The sequence below is a fragment of the Mytilus trossulus genome, chromosome 10 (genome assembly GCF_036588685.1).
Source record: "Mytilus trossulus isolate FHL-02 chromosome 10, PNRI_Mtr1.1.1.hap1, whole genome shotgun sequence".
Classification (NCBI taxonomy): Eukaryota; Metazoa; Mollusca; class Bivalvia; order Mytilida; family Mytilidae; genus Mytilus; species Mytilus trossulus.
Genome location: NC_086382.1, coordinates 2,327,543 through 2,351,550, shown reverse-complemented (window position 1 = coordinate 2,351,550; position 24,008 = coordinate 2,327,543). Strand labels below are relative to the sequence as shown.

The 24,008-nt window shown below is 32.6% G+C and overlaps 1 protein-coding gene and 1 long non-coding RNA gene across 4 annotated transcripts in view; one reads left to right on the top strand and one right to left on the bottom strand.

Annotated features, from left to right (window-relative positions):
• The window catches only part of LOC134686721 (baculoviral IAP repeat-containing protein 2-like), a 15,612-nt gene extending 4,008 nt beyond the window's left edge, over window positions 1–11,604 (bottom strand). The window contains exons 1-5 of one of the 3 annotated variants that reach the window (XM_063546428.1): window positions 11,453–11,604; window positions 6,748–7,058; window positions 4,581–4,756; window positions 3,127–3,229; window positions 1,761–1,901 (exon numbers count right to left, since the gene is read on the bottom strand). In XM_063546428.1, coding sequence (XP_063402498.1) covers window positions 1,761–1,901; window positions 3,127–3,229; window positions 4,581–4,756; window positions 6,748–7,036 — 709 coding nt within the window. In that variant the 5' untranslated portion in view covers window positions 7,037–7,058; window positions 11,453–11,604. Of the gene's footprint in view, window positions 1–1,760; window positions 1,902–3,126; window positions 3,230–4,580; window positions 4,757–6,747; window positions 7,059–7,645; window positions 7,756–8,781; window positions 8,964–11,452 lie in introns of those variants that run through there. The other 2 variants (XM_063546426.1, XM_063546427.1) reach the window with 2 other exon arrangements.
• Window positions 8,512–24,008, top strand: LOC134686722 (uncharacterized). Its single transcript, XR_010101653.1, has 3 exons — window positions 8,512–8,592; window positions 14,984–15,139; window positions 17,815–24,008. It is a non-coding gene; the product is annotated as an uncharacterized LOC134686722 (long non-coding RNA).

The window sequence follows — 24,008 nt, the reverse complement described above, 5'->3', positions numbered from 1 at the left end:
TGAGCATTCCTGATGATGATAAATGCGAAAAAGTTTTCCGGTCACATCAAATTTATTGAAAAGATCACGAAGTTTTGAAATGCTTCCAAAAAGATTTGTGCTATCAAAAATATCGATGAATTAAGTCTAGAGGCATACTTTTACATCCAAATCTGGATGAAACCATGCCTTTTTTTGTTAAATAAGTTTTATTTCGAATACTGCTTTTTATATGACCAAATCACTGTCAGAGGATATTTAGTGTGTGTATTCACAAGGTAATAATCAACAGAAGAGTATTCTACCTGGATAGGACAGTAAGGAGGTTGTTGTCCTTTAACTTGATGACTATCAAATGTTTTTTTAAGAGGGATTCCTTACTTGAAATACTTGACGACTGATGGTAGGTTAAATACCACAATTTATGACAAACGCGATGATTTTAACTTTCCTAAAGTCAACTGTCTATTTCGGTGTAGAAACATCCCAGCGACACCAGCATATGGAATATATGTGCCTCAATTGATACGTTACTCTTGAGCTAGCTCTAAAGAAATTTTACAGTAGCCAGCATGAGCTAATTGGCGATTATGACAAAAGTATGTCTTATTTGATATTCTTCCTCAGGTATAATAACCTTCCATCATAACCAAACTGTACAAAGAAATAACACGACGGGTGCCGTATACGGTGCAGGAAATGCTTACCCTTCTCGAGCACCTAATTTCACGGCCGGATTTTAGTTGAGTTCTTGTTGTTTCTTAATTATTATGTATAACTGTTGTAAATGTCGTTCGGTTTTGTTTACTCCTTGTTTTTGATTGTTGTTGTCTAAGTATGTCAACAGCAAAATAACATTGGAAGGTCAAAGTCTTTTGTTTGTTGAATCAACAAATATGCCGATATTGCCTCATTTATAACATGCTTTTATCTGCACATAAACACAAAAAGCAAAAGTTTTATTTTCTAAATCTACATCAGTTCTTGATTATACAACATGCATTACTCAGTTAATGAATGAAAATAAATACTGCAATAATATTAGTTTAAGATGTTTGACTGACTGTGTGAACATTTACAACTTTAACATTTACCATACAATCAGCAAACATTCAGGAAGAAAGATAAATAATATTCACTTTGATTCTTACCTGATGTCCTGACTGCCTTTCAATCTATCGCTTTAAGGTAAAATATTTCAATGAGAAGCAACTTCATTAAGTATAAACATCCATTTGTTTCATGAGATATTAGCATTAAAACACATTTTTTTGCATAATACTGAAAATATCAGTTATAAGTTGCTAAGAAAAAAAGGATGCTTAAGGTAATCAAATTGCAACTAAAGTTGCAGCTTAGTTTCTGACTATTTGCAATAAAGGTGACACTGACACCCAAAACAGATAAAGCTGTGCCATATCCTTCACTTATTGAAGTCTAGCTTGCCACCATTACAAACAAGTAATTTTTGTGATTGAGATGACAAGACGCGTAGGTCATAACAAGCCTAACTAAAAATATAATTATGGACAAGATTCCCTTTTTTGCTTCAATTTTTACTACTGCGTAAGCATTTCGTTAACTTCAAAAATAAGTTTTCAACTGATTGGATCTATTTTGTGTATGGTTTTTCTAAGATTGAAATTGCATAAATAATCAGGTTTGAAAATTATAAAAATAATTCCTTTACCCTTCAAAAACCTATAAACCCTAGCATGCATGAAGACATTTAGCTCTCACCAAACTAGATTAAATTTCCTCTGGTCGAATTTGGCATTTACCTTTCTCTTTCAAAACTCTATCAACAACTATTCTGATAACTTTAGGTAGATATCCCATTGTAAGTATACTCTGAGCCGCATCTGTCAGCAATGGGTTTTTCTTCTCTGCCTTTGTAGGAGGTTTCCCACTTGGTAAGAAGTCTAAAAATAGTAATATAATGTTATACAACATAGTACTGTTATCAAGAAAGAAGAAACTTCTCAATTATCTTTTGATCTTTTAAAACAGAAGCACCAATAAAAAAAGATGATACATTAAATAACATTGAGAATGGAAATGGGGAATGTGTAAAAGAAACAACAACCCGACCATAGAACGGACAACAGCAGAAGGTCACCAAAAGGTCTTCAATGCAGCTAGAAACTCCCGCACCCGGAGGCGTCCTTCAGCTGGCCCCTAAACAAATATATATACTAGTTCAGTGATAATGAAAGCCATACGAAACTCCAAATTGTACACAAGAAACTAAAAATTTAATACAAGACTATCAAAGGCTAGAGGGTCCTGACTTGGGACAGGCGCAAAAATGGTTAAACATGTTTATGAGATCTCAACCCTCCCCCTATACCTCTAGCCAATGCAGAAAAGTAAACGCAATACAATACGCGCATTACAATTCAGTTCAAGAGATGTCCGAGTCTGATGTCAGAAGATGTAACCAAAGAAAATAAACAAAATGACAATAATACATAAATAACAACAGACTACTAGCAGTAAACTGACATGCCGGCTCCAGACTTCAATTAAACTGATTGAAAGATTATGTCTTCATCATATGAATATCAGGCACAACCCTTCCCGTTAGGGGTTCAGTATCATACCATCATAACATATATGAGAAGAACATATCCCGTGTCATGCCAACAACTGTTTTTATAATAAATGTGTTTAGTTCCGATGCAAAGACCCTGTAAGTGAATCAATATTAATGCCAAAATATGCAATCGTATCGTAACTATATCCCTTCTTAATATTAAAGTCTATTTAAAGGTTTTGTTAGCTTTTGAGGTGAAAGCATATATGCCACATTATGTTACTTTCTTTGTACTTCTGACACATTTTGCAAAAAAAAAAAAAGCTAACAAGGAAATATTTTTCCCAAAAATTGTGTTTTCAGTGGCAAAATAGTTTTCTTCCAATGCAAACTAATATGCTTTTTTAAATAATTTAATTTGATTTTTTATTAAGATAGCGGCACTATTTAAAAGATATTTGAAAAAGAATAATAGAAATATTTTTATTCAAGGAAGCAAATATTTAAAACACAACGGGAATGATACTTAGTATATATTGGGCATTAACATAATCAAATATATTCGTATTTTCTCAAATTAGAGATTTGTTAAAATAAGTGGATATATGAACCTCTGCCTTTGTCCTCTGATCTAGCTATTCCATCTTCTTCACAGTCACTATTATTATTACTATCGAAAGTTTGTGCTACGCCATCAGTATTCAATGCTTCCTCCTGATTTATAAAACAATAACAAGAATAATTTTTCTGAATGATTATACTCCCAGGAAACTCTTTTATACAATGTAATGATACTTTATGGTAAGACATGCAACTTTTTAAAATTTTATAGTTGTTTATTCTTTAAATGCTTTGTTTGTAAATTTCTTTTTGGTAGATTCTCTATAACACCCTGAATTAATTCCAAGTTTTCGAATGGCATTAGTTTTCTTCCAGCTTAACTTTTAGCGTATTGTTTCAGACCTGTTGTTTGTGTTTTTATTCTATCTTGAGTGTTGTCCATCTTTCTGGTTTTTAATTGCGACCATGACGTTTTTCTGATTCTCTGAATTAACATTTATTCCTCAAACTATAGTTTGCAGTTTCCCGAGTTTGTTGTTGACTTGTTTTTTTATTGGCATACTTGAGCACACCCGCCAAATCGTGCATTTAGAGCATGGTTTAAAGTATGTAAAAAGTAAAATCACAAAACTACTGAACTTAGAGGAAAATCAATACACCTTATCGCTATTTGGTCCATTCCGAGAAAAACAGTCATGTATACAATTTCCTGTTTGGGTCACCGGCCGAAAAATGGGGGTCAACAGTAGTGAGCTGAGGGAGAAAAAACTTTAGAAAATGATTATCAAGAATCGGGATATACGTCATGTAGTATGATCCCCTTTTTTCAAAATTAAAACTGAAATAAACAAATATTTTTTTTGAAGTATTTACGATAGTTTAAACAGGTCTCATTAAAAAGTATCATGCATGGTGAATTGTTTAAACAGGGTCCCATATAGCTTCAACTGGATGAAAAAGTTGAGTAACTTTAGAACTTATCCGGAATGGAATAAATAGCGATTAGGTGTATTCGGAAAGTCCATATCACATTGCAAAATCAAATAAAAAAACACATAAAAAAACGAGCGGACAATATTCCTGACTTGGTACACTATAGACATTTTCAAATGTCGAAAATGGTGGATAAAACCTGGTTTTATAGCGCTAACCCTCTCACTTTGATGACAGTCTCATCAAACTGCTATAAAAGATTTTATGACTGGAGAATTAACAGACAAAACTTGCATTGTTTTCCCGCCTTTTCCTTTGTTCTATTTTTACCCATATTGGCCATCTTGGTTGGCAGACAGGGTCATCCGTTTCTTAAATCTAGATGCCCCAATAATGGTTGTGGCCGGGTTGAAATACAGTAGTTTCAAAAGGAAACCTTGATGTTAAGGTGACGACAACGAGTGTCACTGATTCCAAGTGATGAGAAAGTCTCACTTGGTCGTTTGGGTCAGGTGAGCTGATTAAAGGACAAACAGGGAAAGTTCAGATGACAATATTTAAATGTAATCACCAGTTGTACCCTCCTGACAGCATCTTGTACTGTAGCAATGAAATCCAAACCTTTCTTGTCCTTGAGAAATTGACATTCTTGGGACCACCTAGCATGTTCTACAAAAGGATTATCTTCTGAGTCCCAATTCTGAAGTCCAATACCACAATGAAAACATCGCACATGATCATTGTTGCCTGTAAATATAAACTTCAAGTGTTTCTCGTTTCTTGTTTTTATTTAGATTATACCACTGGTTTTACACTAGTAATGTTTGGGGTCATATATAACGTGCTGTTCGGTGTGAGCCTATGCTCTGTTTTGAAGACCGTACCTTAACCTATAATGGTTTACTTTTATAAATTGAGACTTGGATGGATAGTTGTCTCATTGGCACTCATATCACATCTTCCTATATCTAATTAAGGATTATCTTCTGAGTCCTAGTTTTGAAGTCCATTATCGCAATAAAAACATCGAATATTATCATTGTTGCCTGAAATTGTTATTTCTGCAATTAGTTTTTAATTTCTATTATGATAAATATGACATAAAATCAACCATTTTTCTCCTACTAATTATTCACAACCCTGAAGGTGTACTTATTGAAGTTTGTCACGCCTATAAGTCACATGTCAAAATGAAACAATTACAAGTTCTATATATATATCTATATCTATCATTGTCTATCTAAATCAGAGTTTGTTCCTTGACTGCTTTAGCTACCTTGGTTATTTTAAACTAGACAGTTTGAAACTTTGTATGCTCATTATAAATGGAATGTATGTAATACACAAATGAATGAATAAACATAAGTGAGAGGAATGTACAGGATAATTATACAATGATATATGCAGGATTAAAACTGTGATGATAAATATTGAGGAAGTTATTAAAAGTGCTATTTTTAAAATATTTTGGGGAATTTCCAAATCTTACTTATAAATCCATTTAACTATCATGTATTTTTATTATGATGTCAAATCCCTGAAAAGGCAAGTCTATTTAAAATCCCACATTTTTATTTCTTTACGAATGTATTTTAAATTGCTTTTTATCAAATGGTTATGCTTTTGTGGTGATTAGAAAAAATAAACTCATTGTTGCAGGGCGTATGGTGAACTGTAATTGTGAAACGTTGTCTGATTGTCAATCAAACCGCAAAAAAGTCCATTTTAGGGTTCCTTCGCGGTCCAACTTTGTCGATTTCTTTGAATGATAAGAGACAATAATTCAGTGTTAACAACTAAAGGTTTTTAAAAGTACTGGGTGTTTATTTGAGGAGAAAACAACAATATATGTCATTTATGTACACATTTAAAAAAAGAATATGTGGTTTGATTGCCAATGAGACTACTCTCCACAAGAGACCAAAATGACACAGAAATTAACAACTATAGTGAGTATAGGTCACCGTTCGACCTCCAACAATGAGCAAAGCCCATACCGCATATAGTCGGCTATAAAAGGCTCCGAAATGACAATGTAAATCAATTCAAACAAGAAAACTTTGTAGAAAAATATACAAAATTATATTGCATATTTAGTGTCTACAAAAAGTACTTTAAAATTCAAAAACAAAATTTTCTCATACAGTCATAACTGTTAAGTACCCTAACAAATTGTTCAAATGGTATTCGACCACGGTTAAAAGCTGATTTAAAGCAATCTTTATCATGCCCCACCTACGATAGTAAAGGGGCATTATGTTTTCTGGTCCGTTCGTCCGTTCGTCCGTTCGTTCGTCCGTCTGTCCCGCTTCAGGTTAAAGTTTTTGGTCAAGGTAGTTTTTGATGAAGCTGCAGTCCAATCAACTGGAAACTTAGTACATATGTTCCTTATGATATGATCTTTCTAATTTTAAAGACAAATTAAACTTTTGACCCCAATTTCACGGTCTACTGAACATAGAAAATGGAAGTGCGAGTTTCAGGTTAAAGTTTTTGGACTAGGTAGTTTTTGATGACGTTGAAGTCCAATCAACTTGAAACTTAGTACAAATGTTCCCTATGATATGATCTTTCTAATTTTAATGCCTAATTATATTTTTTACCCATTTTCACGGTCCATTGAACATGGAAAATGATAGTGCGAGTGGGGCATCCGTGTACTTTGGACACATTCTTGTTTTTATATGTGTTACAGTGTTATCTATTAAGGACCTGGTCAGTGAAAATAATGTGTATACCTATATAATAAAATCCTGCCTCTGCCATAGTTTCTGGGTGTTGTTGTATACTGGTTGGCCATGTTTGAAAAGTAGAAAGTCTTATACATGTAATTGAGTATTGTGGGTACTTCGGTCCTCGTCTCGAGTTTTGAGAATTGTTAAATGATGTAGTCCTACTGCTATCTGTTTCACTTCGTGTGTTTTGATTAAAAAAATCCCCAGCGTTTCCAGTAAAGCTAAGACTTCCATTCCTGTATGTGCCCGGCTGATCATTTCTATTGAACCATGCATTTGCTATGTCATTCATTCTATTAACAAATATTCACATTCTGAAAAAAAAATAGAGTTCAAATGTTATAGAGTATCTCAAGCCAGTAAATTCATTCTTTCTAAAAAAAAAATGATTTCATTATATTGTGAAATACTGTGATCTGTCTTTAAACAAATAAAAACTTTTCATTTTTTTTTAACGAACATGACTTTTAATTTAAAAAAAATCTACCTTTAATATAAGTAAAAGTATGATATGTTTTCGACTCAATGAGTATTTTGTTTTTTTTCTTGCGTTTAATTTGAGCAATATACATCCAGTAAACTTTAACCAATGTATTGTAACGTATATGATGTATATGATGTATATATTTCCAAAAAATAGAAATTTATACATGTGCTTGTCGTTCAATATTTTATTTTAACATGCATGCAACATATTTAGTAAAAAAATACCTTTATTAGAATAAAACAAGATACGTTTTGTTTTTGTCAAAATTTGTGACAAATTATTATAAGTTCATAAATATATTGATAAATGAATCTCCTCCGAGACTCTTTGTGCCCCTAACAACATTAACAAAACATGATATTTTAAATAAAGTTTAGAAATCTTGAAATATATATTATTCAAAGTGATACATACATTTTATGTCAAACGTTTGGATGTTTTTCTAAGATAAGTGATTTTTAACGTTGTGATTTACTTATCAAGTAAAAAAAATATATATTTACAGATTATCGTAATTTAAATTGTTGATATTTTAAAATGGTTTCCCCTGAACTAAAAATAGATGATATATACTAAATTTAGAATATACAAAGGGAAATTTACAGTAATATTGTGTAATACTATAACAAATGTTGATGTAACTCCGAGAGGTAACAATTGTATATTAAAGTGTGTTTTTTTTTTAAAAGTATATTGTGGCAGTTAGGATTATTATTACATTATTATTTCCCTTGTTTAAAACTATAAATTTCATATTTTCTTATTTAATAATTTACATGAAGTTTATTCCGTATATATTTGTTAAATTACATAAATTTTGCTATTTGAAATCATTAGTTAGAGATATTTATCTTAATTGTTAAGTTTAATATTTGCATCGTTGCAAATTCTCTGGATACCTTCTGTGAGAGATTTATATATTTTATATAAGTTCTTTTAGATTCTTACTTTGAATCCTCTGAGGACTGACATTCAGTCCCAACAAGGAAAGCCAAGCTTTCCATCCTTCGATAAGAATAGTGCATTTGCTACATGCCTCCTTAGCACGGTTAAATTGAAGTCATTGACTGCTCCATGTCTCTTTAGTTTTGGCTTCACATGATAACAGTTGTACTTTGCTGATTAAATTATATATTGTTTTCAGTTTTTGGTTTTCATTTACTTAGATATATTATAGCGCATCACTTTTGGCATCAGTCGTTTTCCCCACACATCAGTTTACAAACTAGAATAAGCTGTGGTCCGCATCCCCGAATCTTAGGCAGAATTGTTCCTGCTACATATGCAATGTATTGGAGCTTAAACTTCACTCAGGAGTAATAAAAGATCATATAAAATATATACGAACATTTTCCTTTTCTGTAAGTATGATGTTTACAATTTATTTAGTTAATATAGAGCATGAAAAAAATGTCTGCATGATTTGTTTATGAATATGTGCCCCCCCCTAAAAAAAAGTGTTACTTAATTGTCAAAACTATTTATAGAAATATATGTTAAATGAGCTAATTTACGTTAATTTACGTTTTTGAAAGTATAGCTTCACTGACCTTTTATTCGTTGATGTTAAAACATAATCTTCACCATATCCATGTTAGTAAAAAACTTAACTCTTCATGAACTTTATATCATTTTATGCGCATGATTATATCATGTTTGTTATTCAATAAATGTTCAACCTTCGTGCCTCACAACACGTAATTGGTAACTGCTATGTTAAGGTATGTATATGTGCATGCCAAACTAAATTTGGCAATTATATAGTGTACATGTAGTTATAAGTATTTTTTCTCATTCACTAGTCACTTCAATCTGCATTTTTTATCACAAGAAAAAAGAAATTTACATAACAAAATATCTACATGTAAATTTATGTGTGAAAATTTTCAGATAATATACATAGAAATAAAATGAGGGCCCTCATGGGGTTTTTGATTATGTGATTACGTGGCCGTTTTTTTAATGATTATTTGATTATTAAGCCAAATATTTCATGATTATTTGATTACCTAGGACTGTATTTTTAGTTTATGATTATTTGATTACTAAAGATAAGCAAATATTTAATGATTATGTGATTATATTGGCAAAAAAATGGTGGTTATGTGATTACTAGGACCCCCCATGAGGGGCCTCTAAAATAAGTCTGTATACATTGGTTTTCGAGAAAATATTTAGAATAAAACTTCGCAGAAACCTTTTTAGCGGATGGAAGGACATGATTACAATACACGACTGAAATAAATACCTTAGTAAACTAGATGTCAATTCAGGTTTTGAAAAAAGGGGCCCCTAAACTAGACAATGCTAAGAGTTGGACTGTTAATGCGTATATGCATTAACCATATATGCAGCAACATGAAGTTGGGGGAGGGAGTAATTTTTCAGTTGAAATTTGATTTTGAGCTGTCAGTTCTTTTAGATTGCTACTTCGTGAGTTTCACCACAGTCGCTCGAAGATTTCATAATTATAGCAAAAAAATGGGGGAAATAAAATGTTTTATTTCCCCCATTTTTTATAATATAATACTACTAAAAATATTTTATTTCCCCCATTTTTTCGCTATAATTATGAAATCTTCAGGCCGCGAAAAATATTTTATTTCCCCCATTTTTTCGCTATAATTATGAAATCTTCAGGCGACTGTGGTTTCACCACTGTCCCAGGGCAGGTGTTTAGTGTGGTGAGATCATTCAGATGAGTGTTAAAATGGAAAGTAGATATGGGTATAAGAAAGCAACCCAACAACACAAAAAAAAGAAGACGCCTTGCGACCAACATATGATCCTCACAATCGACAATAGTCAGGCTTTACTGCTCAATATGACAAGGTCTTGCTAAATTAGTCTAAACATCACAGCTACTATATCGATTCATTATAATCAAAAGGTCCCTTCATTTTCTACTAATGTAATATTGTATCAAAATGTGTTTACTGTTAGATGCTGAAAAAATATAGGGTAGGTAGGTAGTGATTTTTTCTTAATTTTAATGTTTTGTTTACATTGAGCCTATGTCAGCAACATTTTGATTCAACAGTGCTTGATCTCAAAATCGTGAAAAAAACTCTTTCACTTTATGTCAAACAAAGTGTTGTCTAGATAATTATCCTGCCTATCCTTCATGTTAAAGATATGCAACTAATTTCCACTGTACTAAAATCACTTAACATATGTCCATACTTGAGACTTTATCTTAGTATCTTATTATAAACACACACATATATATTCATAATCTAACATTGTTGGGTTGATGTTTAGACGAGTTGTATATATATATATATTCCCACACATTTTATATTTATAGTTTTATCAATTCTAAATATTAGTCGTATGCGTGCAGCCTTGATAAGGATTCGTATTACCTTTTAAGGTAACATTTATAAATTGTACCTGTTTGATTTTTTTATTGGTTATTTAAATTTATAATACATGTAACTGTTCGGTGGCGTATACATGTCCCCATTCAAATGAATTGGTCGTTCAAAAAAAAGGGGGGGGGTTCCAACTACCGTACCCCCCCCTGAATCCGCCACTGTTGTTTTCATTCAACAACATCTTTACGTTAATCAGAAGAACCCTAATAGAGGGTTTGGATGGGGTTAAATGATTAAAGAATAATGCCCTTAAAAATTGAAGATTAGAGAATAACGGGCCAAAAAATAGAAGATTAGAGAATAAAAGGGTTAATTTTTGGAAAATTAGAGAAAAAAGGGGATAATTTTTTAAAGATTAGAGAAAAAAGGGGTAAATATTAAATGTTTAAAGAATAACAGACCCCCCCCATCCAGACCCTCCTAATAATCACTTAGTCCAATCAAAATGAAGTTTAAAGGCTACCCATTTATAAATTATGTCTATTTTACAATTATCGGAATAATTTGTTAATGTCTGGTAAGTGTCTTTTTCGACTATTGTTAAAGATAATCGAATTGTGCATTATTTCATTGATGTTTTTTCTCCATCATTGTTAGTTGAGAGGGGGAGGGCCCCGGGAAGGGGCCCCACCCTTGAGCCCCACCACAGCTAAGGTTTTATTATATCTGGAACAGTTTACTTACAAATTGTATGTCGCAGGTCATATGTATTTTTGATTGAAAGGGAGTGTTCAACAATCTTCTTTCGGGTCTACATCAATTGAACTGGAACACTTGGTGTGAGACAATGGAGCTAAAGAAGTGAGTCATATATATCATGAAATAAAGTTCAAAGTCCACTTACATGTACCATACATTTCTGTTTCCCTCTCACCCAGATTCTTGTTCATTCAATCGATACATTTTATATCAACTATTTAAAGGTTCATCTGGTCATTTTTCGTAGTTCAAATTGAAATCTGAAAATAACCCCTTTGTTCATACTAATTAACAAGATTTCATGGAGAAAAATAGCCAATCATCATGTAGGACATTTATTTACATAAATGGCGTTGACTATACGGTATTAAATCTAATTATTGATATTCTGAAAACCAAGATTTATATATAGATATTTGAATTGCAAAAGGACGTAGATCTATAAATATAGATTGACTAAGATTGATAAAGACTAATGTCTTACTGTGATAAAAATAAATCTGACAAATAACTTTGGGAGATAAGAAAAATCTATTTGAGTGAAAAATTGTGAGACAGGAGGGAATTTGTTGATTTATATAAAATAACGGGGATAAAAATATTTCATATTTTGTGAGTACAATTTCATAGTATGATCATTTGCATTAAACTCTATCTAAATCTTATCAAAAATATGATAAAAAGAATGGGTCATCGTTCTAATTAGCAATCTACGAGTCGTTGAAAATTGCTTAGATTTTGTGTGCCAAAAAAAAGCTATGAAATAAATTGTAAGAAAGTAAAAAAGAAAAAAAATGGTGTCAAAGAACTTGTTTTCTAACAGAATACAGAATAATATATTTGGTTGAGATTAGATGGTTTACCAAATGGTGGAGACGGAAAAAAGTATTCTGACACTTCCTGTTGAGCCTTTCTGGTTCCAAATATCCAAAATAAACACAGGGTAGGACTACTTTTCGTCAATTTACTGAAAATCGATGTTGTTTTTTTTTGGTAAAATAGGTGAATGCCATGCCATAGATAATTGAATTAGGATTTTTTTCGTGTATAATACGGACCAATATTATTTAAAATGACATCGGAATGACTTTTCTCCAGCAAGTAAATGTCGCCAGTTCCGTCAGTTATTGACAAAATGAAAGTGCAGTCATCGTTAAAGCTAACATATATCAGTAAATTAGTATTTTTCTAAAACCTTATAAACATAGAATTACAGTTTGTTCTTTTTCTTTACGAATACAACTTCATTAAGCTGAATATGTTATAAAAATATGTCATGTTGAGATATTTTGGTACCGGTTGTGATATTCGGGCACAATGTTGAGATCTTCTGTTGAATCAATCTTTAAACTAGTAAAAGGTACATCATAGATATATTTAATTCTTGAGATAGAATTTTCTTATACTTAGCCAAAGTGAAGATTGCACTATGTTTTTTTTTCAAAAATATGATAAAAAGAATGGGTCATCGTTCTAATTAGCAATCTACGAGTCGTTGAAAATTGCTTAGATTTTGTGTGCCAAAAAAAAGCTATGAAATAAATTGTAAGAAAGTAAAAAAGAAAAAAATGGTGTCAAAAACTTGTTTTCTAACTACAAGAAATGAAAAAAGAAATCCCTTTCAGTCCAGTATTTTCATTACTTAGAGAGTTATCTCCCCTTAAATGGCTTATTTGAATATATTGAATATAAATACACAAAATTTGAAATTTGTTTAATATTTAAGGAATGACTGTAATATTTTTTTCTGTCTATGAAGAAATAACATAATACATTTGGTGCACGCTAAATAACGAGCGTAGCGGGTTATTTTACAGTGTGCACCAATTTTTTGTTTGTTATTTCAAATAGACAGAAAAAATATTACAGTCATTTAATATATTTTAATCCTAAATTCCATTTTAAACCGTCGAACACCATGAAAAAACGTCGATGACGTCACGATCACATGACTAAATTATGACTATGGGCTGATAACGAAATAACGTCAGCCAATCAGAAGACGCATTACATTCAAAATTAGATTATTTTGAGTTATATTATAAATTAGCAAGTTTTCTTTATATAAATGAAACGTCTTACCAATAAATTGCAAATCTGTCTAAATTTGCAGATTTCGGCATATAACTAGACTGATTTTGGACTGGGATTGTACATTATTCTTTTTATAAATCTTTGACACGTATAATTATTTGCTATTTGTAAAAGTCTTATAAAATGTTATTTATTTTTTAATAGTTTTTGAGAACTTGAACGATAAAGCTATGAAAAATCAAGTCAGAGAATATTTTCCCGCCAAAATTTCAATGGTTAATATCTCGAAAACAAACACATTGACCCCTACATTTTTTTCCCGCTTTTGTGATTTTATAAATGCCCTATCAATATATACTAGTGTTATGGAAAGCTATTTTTTTTGAAACTGAGTAGCGAAATCCTTAAGTGTCAATCACATACAACCATCAAAAGTCATAAACTTGTCGTCTATTGTATGACATTTCCATTGCCAATTTAGACTTCAGCAGCTTGTAAAGAGACCTTTGGTTGTAAAAAAAATCTAAAATATAGCTATTTTTTTTAAATATAAAAAAGAAGATGTGGTATGATTGCCAATGAGACAACTATCCACAAAAGACCAAAATGACACAAACTTTAACAATTATAGGTCACCGTACGACCTTCAACAATGAGCAAAGCCCATACTGCATATAGTCAGCTATAAAAGGACTCGATAAGACAATGTAAAAAAATTCAAGCGAGAAAACTAACGGCCTTATTTATGTAAAAAAATGAACGAAAAACAAATATATAACACATAAACAAACGACAACCACTGAATTACAGGCTCCTGACTTGGGACAGGCACATACATAATTAATGTGGCGGGGTTAAACATGTTAGCGGGATCCCAACCCTCCCCCTAACCTGGGACAGTGGTATAACAGTACAACATAAGAACGAAGTCTTATCACAGACACTTATCTCAGAAAATAATCTTATATTGTACATGTATATATAGGATTTTTTTTCCGAGCTAAGTGCCTGTGGTCTAGATTAAAGATCTAGCGCTGAAGATTACTAGTCTAGCATTTGAGATGGAAAGTTCGGCACAGACGCTATACAGTCAATTGTTTTGTTATCAAATCCCAAGCGCTAGAATTTATTTCTTCAAAGCTTAACTTGACATAGATCTCAATAGTTGATTGCTTTTTATTTTATCTACAGCGCAATCCTTCACATTTGCAGCGCTTGGAATTGCAGCAGCGCTACACTTTTAGTTATCTACATCACTGAAATACAAAAATCGTTAGCATTGGACAATTTGTATCTCCTTGCGCTTAAACTTTTTTACAAATACTGTCGAGTCATGGCTTCGATCAGACACATGAATACAGAAAGAGGTTTCATTAATCTTTTGATATCTCAACCTTTGTCCTCACATAGATATACGAAGATATGTTATAAGTGCCAATGTCACAACTCTCCATCCAAGTCACAACTTGTAAAAGAAAAACCGATGGCGACTTCCAATATTATGTGAAAGTATTCTGAAAGCAATATTGAATTTGACACTGAGTCATCATCATCATCAACTTTGAAACTTAAAACTAAGAATTGCAAGACATTTAATACTTAAATCAACCCTAGTATCGTAATTAAATATATATCTTTATAGCAAGAGCAGCAGCAACAAGAAACCATTACAAGACTAGAATTTGTTTATCAAATGAGATGAATTATTTCCGTTTCTAAAACCATTTGAAAGACCCCAACTGGAAGCAGTGACATACCGCTACACATACTCTTACTACACTTAAGGACTATACGTGAAGTAAGTATTTCAACAGTTTAACATTGTTTTATTTAGAATGTCCAGCTCTGCATTATAGTGTAGACTTATATAACAGACTTTTAGCAGGTGGAATTTCTTTTCTCTATATTGACTCAGTCGTATGTCTATATTAATTATAATTGGACACTCCCCGAGACTAGTAGTATTTCTTCAGCAAAAACAATTAAAAATCCCCTTCCAAATCATACAGTCTGATTACAGAACCGTGATTCATAGCTAATACAACATGTTTAAAAAAATGCAAGTGAAAAAAAAAGACAGCTAGCAGTAGGACAACCCCTCCCATAAAACCTATAAGTATATTATATAAAAAGTAGATGTGGTATGATTGCCAATGAGACAACTCTCCACAAGTGACCAAAATGACACAGAAATTAACAAGTATAGGTCAACGTACGGCCTTCAACAATAAACAAAGCCCAAACCGGATATAGTCAACTATAAAAGGCCCAGAAATGACAATGTGAAACACTTCAAACGAGAAAACTAAAGGCTTTATTGTTAATTTTAGAGATCCAATGAACTTTGCATGTTTTAGTTTAAGTGTTCGGCTTATGTTTAATATGCTTAACGGCCGTCAGTATGAGAATGGATTGCTCGGATTGATTGAAGCATGCTTCCTTTACTCCACCTTTAACTAAATTCGTATATACCGACAATCTCCGGCGCAGTGTGCATATCCGTTCCATACATTCTCTGCAAACTTTATAAGTGTAAAGTTACGAAGTATTGAACGGAACGGATATGATCTCTGCGCCGGAGATAAATATACCGAGTCCTTGTTATGCCGTTAAGTACAGGATGGACAATGTTATATGGCACAAAAGGCTTATAGTGTTTCGCGACAAGAATTTACGTGTTTATTGAACATTATAAAAAGTGAGGCCTTTGTACATATACATAAGATGATGTGGTGTGAGTGCAAATGAGACAACTCTAAATCCAAGTCACAACTTGTAAAAGTAAACCATAATAAGTCAAATTACGGAGCCTTGGCTCACATCGAACAGCAAGCTATATTAGACCCAAAAAATAACTAGTGTTAAATAATTCATCAAATTGGAAAAACCAACGATCTTTTCTATAAACAAGTCAAAATATGTGAAACACCTATGAACCACATCAATAAGGATAAAGGATAAAAACTTTATTCACATAGTTTTTTCACTGACCCCCCCCCCCCCCCCCCCCCCCCCCTGTTAACTTAATTTGGGAAAAATTGGTTTGCCTATATGGATATTATGGATATATGTAAAAATCAATGTCGGAGTCGGATAACCAAATACTGCTGCAATTCAACACCCCCCAAGCCACCCCCTGTTTTTTTTTTTTTTTTTTTTTTTATCTTACATTGATCTTTTGATGTCGTCTCATACATATATAGTTTTATACAATATGTATTTTATTTATTTATTTACAAGACACCTCTTAGACGAATATTACATATATTATACTTCGAAAATTTTGCATACTAGAGATTTTAGCTTTATATACAACACTTGTCCACAATTGACAAAATCTGCAATATTCTTATATTTAATGATCAAATGATTAAAAACACATCTTATAACAAAAAAATGCTATATATATATATATAGTCGTGTGGTCTAATGGGACGGCTGTAGTGCAGGCGATTTGGTGTCACGATATCAGTGGTCGTGTGGTCTAGCGGGACGGCTGCAGTGCAGGCGATTTGGTGTCACGATATCACAGTAGCATGGGTTCGAATCCCGGCGAGGGAAGAATCAAAAATTTGCGAAAGCAAATTTACAGATCTAACATTGTTGGGTTGATGTTTAGACGAGTTGTATATACATTATGTACACAGCCATGTATCACCATCATTGATGGCGATCTGATGGATACATCTGTTGTAGGGTTGTCACTGACTCAGACGTACTTATGAATATAATTATTTTCTGTGACTGTATCTTACATTAATTTGTAGGATCCTTTACTATAGATAATTTAGCTGATCTGTAACAGTAACATCTTCATGCCCTATATATCATGTACTGTAGTACGCCGCTAGATTAAAACTGACGTGGAAAGGTAACACATGCCCACCTATGCTGTGCCACAAACATACGGTGTCAATATTTCTTTAGTACACCAGATCCGGATTTCGACAATAAATGTCTCTTCAGTGATGTTAGGGATCGAAACGGTATTTGGAAGGCAAAATAAAAAGTACCCTCATTTTTAGATAAAGTACCCTCATTTTAAGAAAAAATACCCTCATTTTTAGATAAACTCTTGAATTTTAAGAGTCAATATAGGATGAACGGATCATATAAACCGGAGGGAAAATATGATACATGCCCAAACAAAAAATATAAACGAGTCTAAATTGAAAACTACGTTCAAACCTATGATTGCGTTGGAAAAAAACCCGCAATTTTTATACGTGTGCATGTCAAACAAATTTCGCTGTAGAAGGGTCTAAAAACAGCACAAACAACATTTTCCAAAAGACCAAAAAAGTGAAAAAGTATATTTAAACAAAACGCATTTGACTAACAGGTCGAACAACTGATGTTCTTTAACCCTGCTGACTGCCATTGGCGATTGCCAAATAAAATTGATCACAAGATGTAACAAAATGGATCTTAATATATATATGTAATTGTTATATTGATTTTATTTTTTAATAGAATTGTCTGTCTACCAAGTATCATCAGTGACCTGCAGGACAACAGATCGGTAGATCATATCATATACAATATTTCTTTCCAGTTTTATACATGTTCAAAATGTCTGCAAAATCATTCATCTTATATTTTGGATTGTTTGCTACAATAACATGGTCTTTAACAACATCAGAAAAAGTTGACAAATGTCCGGTAGGTCATGAGCAAAGAAGTGAACATCAGAGGGAAGTATGCGACAATGCAACATGGTACCATTGCATTCCTGATGCTAAATGTCAACTTCATCAATTTTGTGCTATTCCACAAAAATCAAAACCAATGAACACACTCTATATATTTAGTGGTTTGGCACAAAATGAACCTAAAGTGAATTTTCCGTCCACGAATACAGAGTTGTATGGGGATTTAAGCTTGTTCTTCTGCAAGTACTCGTCAAGGAAAACTTTAAACGAATTATTTACAAACATTCTTAAACGGCTAGATACTAATGCTGATATAATTAATTCATTTAAAGTACCTTGCATAAAACCTTATCAAGAACATGTACTGCCTGCGTTGGATAGTTGTGAGATGAAATTTAAATGCGCAGAAACAAGAAAAGTGATGGACTTTAAACTATTAGTGTTTCACAATAGAAAACTGATATCCCACGATTTTGATATGGGTCTGTCAAATCGAACGGATTATTATAAAGTCGGTTTTTTACTATGTGTTTTAAGTAATGAGAAATTTTATGATTTCAAATTGGAATCAGAAAGCAGCCCTCCAATCAAAGACTCTGTCTCGAATAGTCCTAGGGATGAACTGTCTATCTATGGAATACTCGCTGGATTCCTTGTGCATTTAGTTTTATGAGAGAGACAGCTAATCTATTTTATGAAAGTTTCCTGTGATCTTGCTGGTAATTTTCTTTCTTTTAAGTTGTGATAAATCTCCTTAAAGGGGCACTAGCTACGAGATATATAAAAAATCTAATATATCATATTTTTTGGCTCAATCATAAATGAAATGCAAATAATACAATAATGATTCGCTTTTAGCAGCCAGTATGGTTCAATTTTGTTAATTGTTTATTTTAGACTTTTAATAGTTTGGATAAATGTTTTACATGGTTATAAATCAAATAAGAGAATTTGATTAAAATCGGTGCACATGAATTTGACAGCTAGTGTCCGTTAAACGAAAGACCAACTGCATTTTTTTTTACTTTTACATTTTATATTTATTTTGAAAGTTTTAAAAGTTTTGTTAAGTGTTTAAATGAATGTTTATTAATAATCAATACTGAAGTATTTTATATTTCTTATTTTAGTGTCCGTATTGTACAATATAACGTTTTAGATAGTCTCTCATACACATGCAACTGTTTTAAGAGTAGCTTTTGTATGTTTTATGATTATGTTTTATTAAATATTGGTATTTTAAAAAAAGTATTGTTCTATCTTGTGTTTATAATAATACTAACAATAATTATGGTGCTAAAATGATTAAATCTATGTGTAGACGAACAAGTTGTAAAATAGATATTGAGCTATTAATGAAGGTCTAGTAGTGTTTTTTTTATGGGGACATTGCATTTGCACAATTTTTTTAAAATCCAATCTTTCATTTGCGCCACAAGGTTATATTTCAATTCCACTAAACTATAAAAACTACATTTGCGCCATTTCACAGGTAATGCAGGTACATGTAAAATATAACGGAAAAGTTAAATACTTATTGCTTTAGTGTGAATCAGATTTGTTTCTACAGTATTTCTCCTGGACTATTGTTCAGACTCATTTCTAACACAAAACTGAGATTTAGAATTATAAAGTTATGAAAATTATGGACATTGTCATGTCAAAGACAAACAAAAGTCTGTATTTTTATGATCACCAATACGTTAAAAACCTAATCATGTATATATGCATCATATTAAAAATAGTTAAGGTGTACCATAAAACTTGCAAAGCCAGGATAGCAACGGACGGAAATATAGGTTTACTATAGCTATAGTGTATAATGCTTAGAACTGCATGACTCGTAATTTTACTTCTTTTTAAATATGTTCAAAGTAACAGAACTGTGTTTTAACTAAGTTTTAACATAACTTGTATGGTTTCATGAAACTGATTTCTGAGGAATATGCTTATTACGCAAAAAATTCTTAAATACTTTTTACCTGTATTATTGGCGCAAATTAAAGTTTTTATTTTTGGCGCAAATGAAATGCCTCTTGGCACAAAAGCAAAGCACCGGTTTTTTGCTATCTTTGATTATAAAAGAACAGAACACATTCTGTATTTAAATGGTAAAAGTTAAAATTTCGAGAGAAGAATATTTTTGGTCTGTTGAAGAAAATTGTAAGTTATATGTAAGGTTCTATGTTTTTTTTCTCACAAATACTGATGCAATTTTCTTTCACTTTTTTTTTAAACTTTGCAATACTTGCTTTTTTATGTATCTCTGTCCTGTTTTTTTCTCTCACTCTTTTCGGTCCAGCCTTTTTAGATAAGTTCATCCTGACTTTTTTATATGGATTGTTATTCTGCCTTTTTTGCAAAGTATCTCATTCTGCCTTTGTTTTACTCAAAACTCCTGTCCTGCTTTTTTTTCAAATTTAATCGTAGCCCCCCGTTTCCCCCATAAAAATCAAACGGTAACTCCCTTACATATTCTGACATCAGACACGGACTTCTATTAAACTGAGCTTTACTGTGCGTATTGCTGTTTTTTTTTTTAACATTTGGCCAGAGTTATAGGGGGTGGGTTGATATCTTATTAAACATGCTTAACCCTGCCGCATTTTTGCGCCTGTCCCAAGTCAGGAACCTCTGTCTTTTCTTAGTCTTGTATGTTTGTTTTTAAAATTTAGTTCATTTACATGTTTTGAAGCTTAATAGGACATCCATTTTCACTAATACCCATTTTTGTTTATGGACCAGCTGAAGTTCGCCTGCGGATACGGGATTTTCTGGCTGTGTTTAAGACCAATTGGTGGGTTTTATTATTTTAGCTCACCTGGCCGAAAGGGCCAAGTGAGCTTTTCCCATCACTTTGCGTCCGGCGTCCGGCGTCCGTCGTCGTCCGTCGTCCGTTGTTGTCCGTCGTCCGTCGTCGTTAACTTTTACAAAAATCTTCTCCTCTGAAACTACTTCGTCAAATTAAACCAAACTTGGCCACAATCATCATTGGGGTATCTAGTTTAAAAAAATGTGTCAAGTGACCCGGCCAACCAACCAAGATGGCCGCCATAGCTAAAAATAGAACATAGGGGTAGAATGCAGTTTTTGGCTTATAACTCCAAAACCAAAGCATTTAGAGCAATCTGAGCGGGGTAAAGTTGTTAATCAGGTAAAGATCTATCTGCCCTGAAATTTTCAGATGAATCGGACAACCGTTGTTGGGTTGCTGCCCCTAAATTGGTAATTTTAAGGAAATTTTACTGTTTTTGGTTATTATCTTGAATATTATTATAGATAGAGATAAACTGTAAACAGCAATAATGTTCAGCAAAGAAAGATTTACAAAAAAGTCAAATGACCGAAATGGTCAGTTGACTCCTTTAAGAGTTATTGCCCTTTATAGTCAATTTTTAACCATTTTTCGTAAATCTTAGTATTCTTTTACAAAAATCTTCTCCTCTGAAACTACTGGGCCAAATTAATCCAAACTTGGCCACAATCATCATTGGGGTATCTAGTTTAAAAAATGCGTGGCGTGACCCTGCCAACCAACCAAGATGGCCGCCATGGCTAAAAATAGAACAGAGGGGTAAAATGTAGATTTGGCTTATAACTCCAAAACCAAACCATTTAGAGCAAATCTGACATGGGTAAAATTGTTAATAAGGTAAAGATCTATCTGCCCTGAAATTTTCAGATGAATTGGACAACCCGTTGTTGGGTTGCTTCCCCTAAATTGGTAATTTTAAGGAAATTTTACTGTTTTTGGTTATTATCTTGAATATTATTATAGATAGAGATAAACTGTAAACAGCAATAATGTTCAGCAAAGTAAGATTTACAAATAAGTCAACATGACCGAAATGGTCAGTTGACCCCTTTAGGAGTTATTGCCCTTTATAGTCAATTTTTAACCATCTTTCGTAAATCTTAATAATCTTTTACAAAAATCTTCTCCTCTGAAACTACTGGGCCAAGTTAATCCAAACTTGGCCGCAATCATCATTGGGGTATCTAGTTTAAAAAATGTGTGGCGTGACCCTGCCAACTGACCAAAATGGCCACCATGGCTAAAAATAGAACATAGGGGTAAAATGTAGATTTTGTCTTATAACTCTAAAACCAAAGCATTTAGAGCAAATCTGACAGAGGTAAAATAATCTATTTGGTCAAGATCTATCTGCCCTGAAATTTTCAGACAAATCGGACAACCCGTTGGTTGGTTGCTGCCCCTGAATTAGTAATTTTAAGGAAATTTTGCAGTTTTTTCTTATTATCTTGAATATAATTATAGATAGAGATAAACTGTAAACAGCGATAATGTTCAGCAAAGTAAGATTTACAAATAAGTCAACATGACCAAAATGGTCAGTTGACCCCTTAAGGAGTTATTGCCCTTTATAGTCATTTTTTTACCACTTTTTCGTAGTATTTTGTAATCTTTTAGAAAAATCTTCTCCTCTGAAACTACTGGACCAAGTTTAACCAAACTTGGCCACAATTATCATTGGAGTATCTTGTTTAAAAAATGTGTGGGGTGATCGGGCCAACCAACCAAGATAGTGGCTATGACTAAAAATAGAACATAGGGGTAAAATGTAGATTTAGGCTTATAATTCTGAAACCAAAGCATTTAGAGCAAATCTGACTAAGTTAAATTGTTAATCAAGTCAAGATCTATCTGCCCTGAAATTTTCAGACGAATCAGACAACTGGTTGTTGGATTGCTGCCCCTGAATTAGTAATTTTTAAAGAAATTTTACCGTTTTTGGTTATTATCTTGAATATTTATATAGATAGAGATAAACTGTTAACATCAATAAAGTTCAGCAAAGTCAGATCTACAAATAGGTCAACATGACCAAAATTGTCAGTTGACTCCTTAAGGAGTTATTGCCCTTTATAGTCAATTTACAAAATATTTTCTCTGTTACTAATGGGCCAAGTTCATTGTAGATAGAGATAATTGTAAGTAGCAAGAACGTTCAGTAAAGTAAGAACTTCAAACACATCACCATCTGACACCAAAACACAATTTTGTCATGAATCCATCTGTGTCCTTTGTTTAATATGGACAAACACCAAGGTGAGCGACAAAGGCTCTTTAGAGCCTCTAGTTTACTCTTTGTTTCGGTTATTGTCTCAAAAACATTTCCCATTTCTACTCTCAATTTATACTAAAATAATAAAGAATACGGCAATGAAGGAGACCCCTTCCACGCCCTCATTAATACAAAAAACTGTTCTAGTAGATATCTCGAGGCCGATATGGGAGTGTCGGGATGATACCAGGCCCAATATGGAAAAGGGCATGTTATAATCTATACTTATTTGTCACTATATGATGTTATAAAATAAATATTTATGAAAAGATGATTTAGCATGAAGTGCTGACAACCGGGAAGACATTGAAGAAACGTTCTATTCCTTTTCAGTCTGTTCGTTTCATGCCTTATTGAGAGATTTGTATTTAAAAAAAGAAATAAACACATGTGCTTATTATATTTATTTGCATTTACTAATATCACTGCTCACGGCAAATGTTCATATTATAAGTTCGATTGTCATTATGCAAATCACTGAGCAATAATGATTGTGTCTCAGTAAGAAAACATGACTATATAAAAAAGAAGATGTGGTATGATTGCCAATGAGACAACTATCCACAAAAGACCAAAATGACACAGACATTAACAACTATAGGTCAGGCCAAATAAAAATATATGTGTGGTTCCAGTAACCCTGCCGTCCCTACTTTTTCGACTTAAAAAAAGCCTACCCTAAAGATTTTATTGTCATTTTTCATTAAGCACTGTTAAAGTCAGAATGTTGCTCCCATAGACTCAATGTAAAAAAAAACCAACATAAAATAAAAAAAAAATCCTACCTACCTACCCTAACTTTTTTTCAGATGTAACTGGAACCACACATACTTTTTTATTTGGCCTCACCGTACGGCCTTCAACAATGAGCAAAGCCCATACCGCATAGTCAGCTATAAAAGGCCCCGATAAGACAATGTAAAACAAT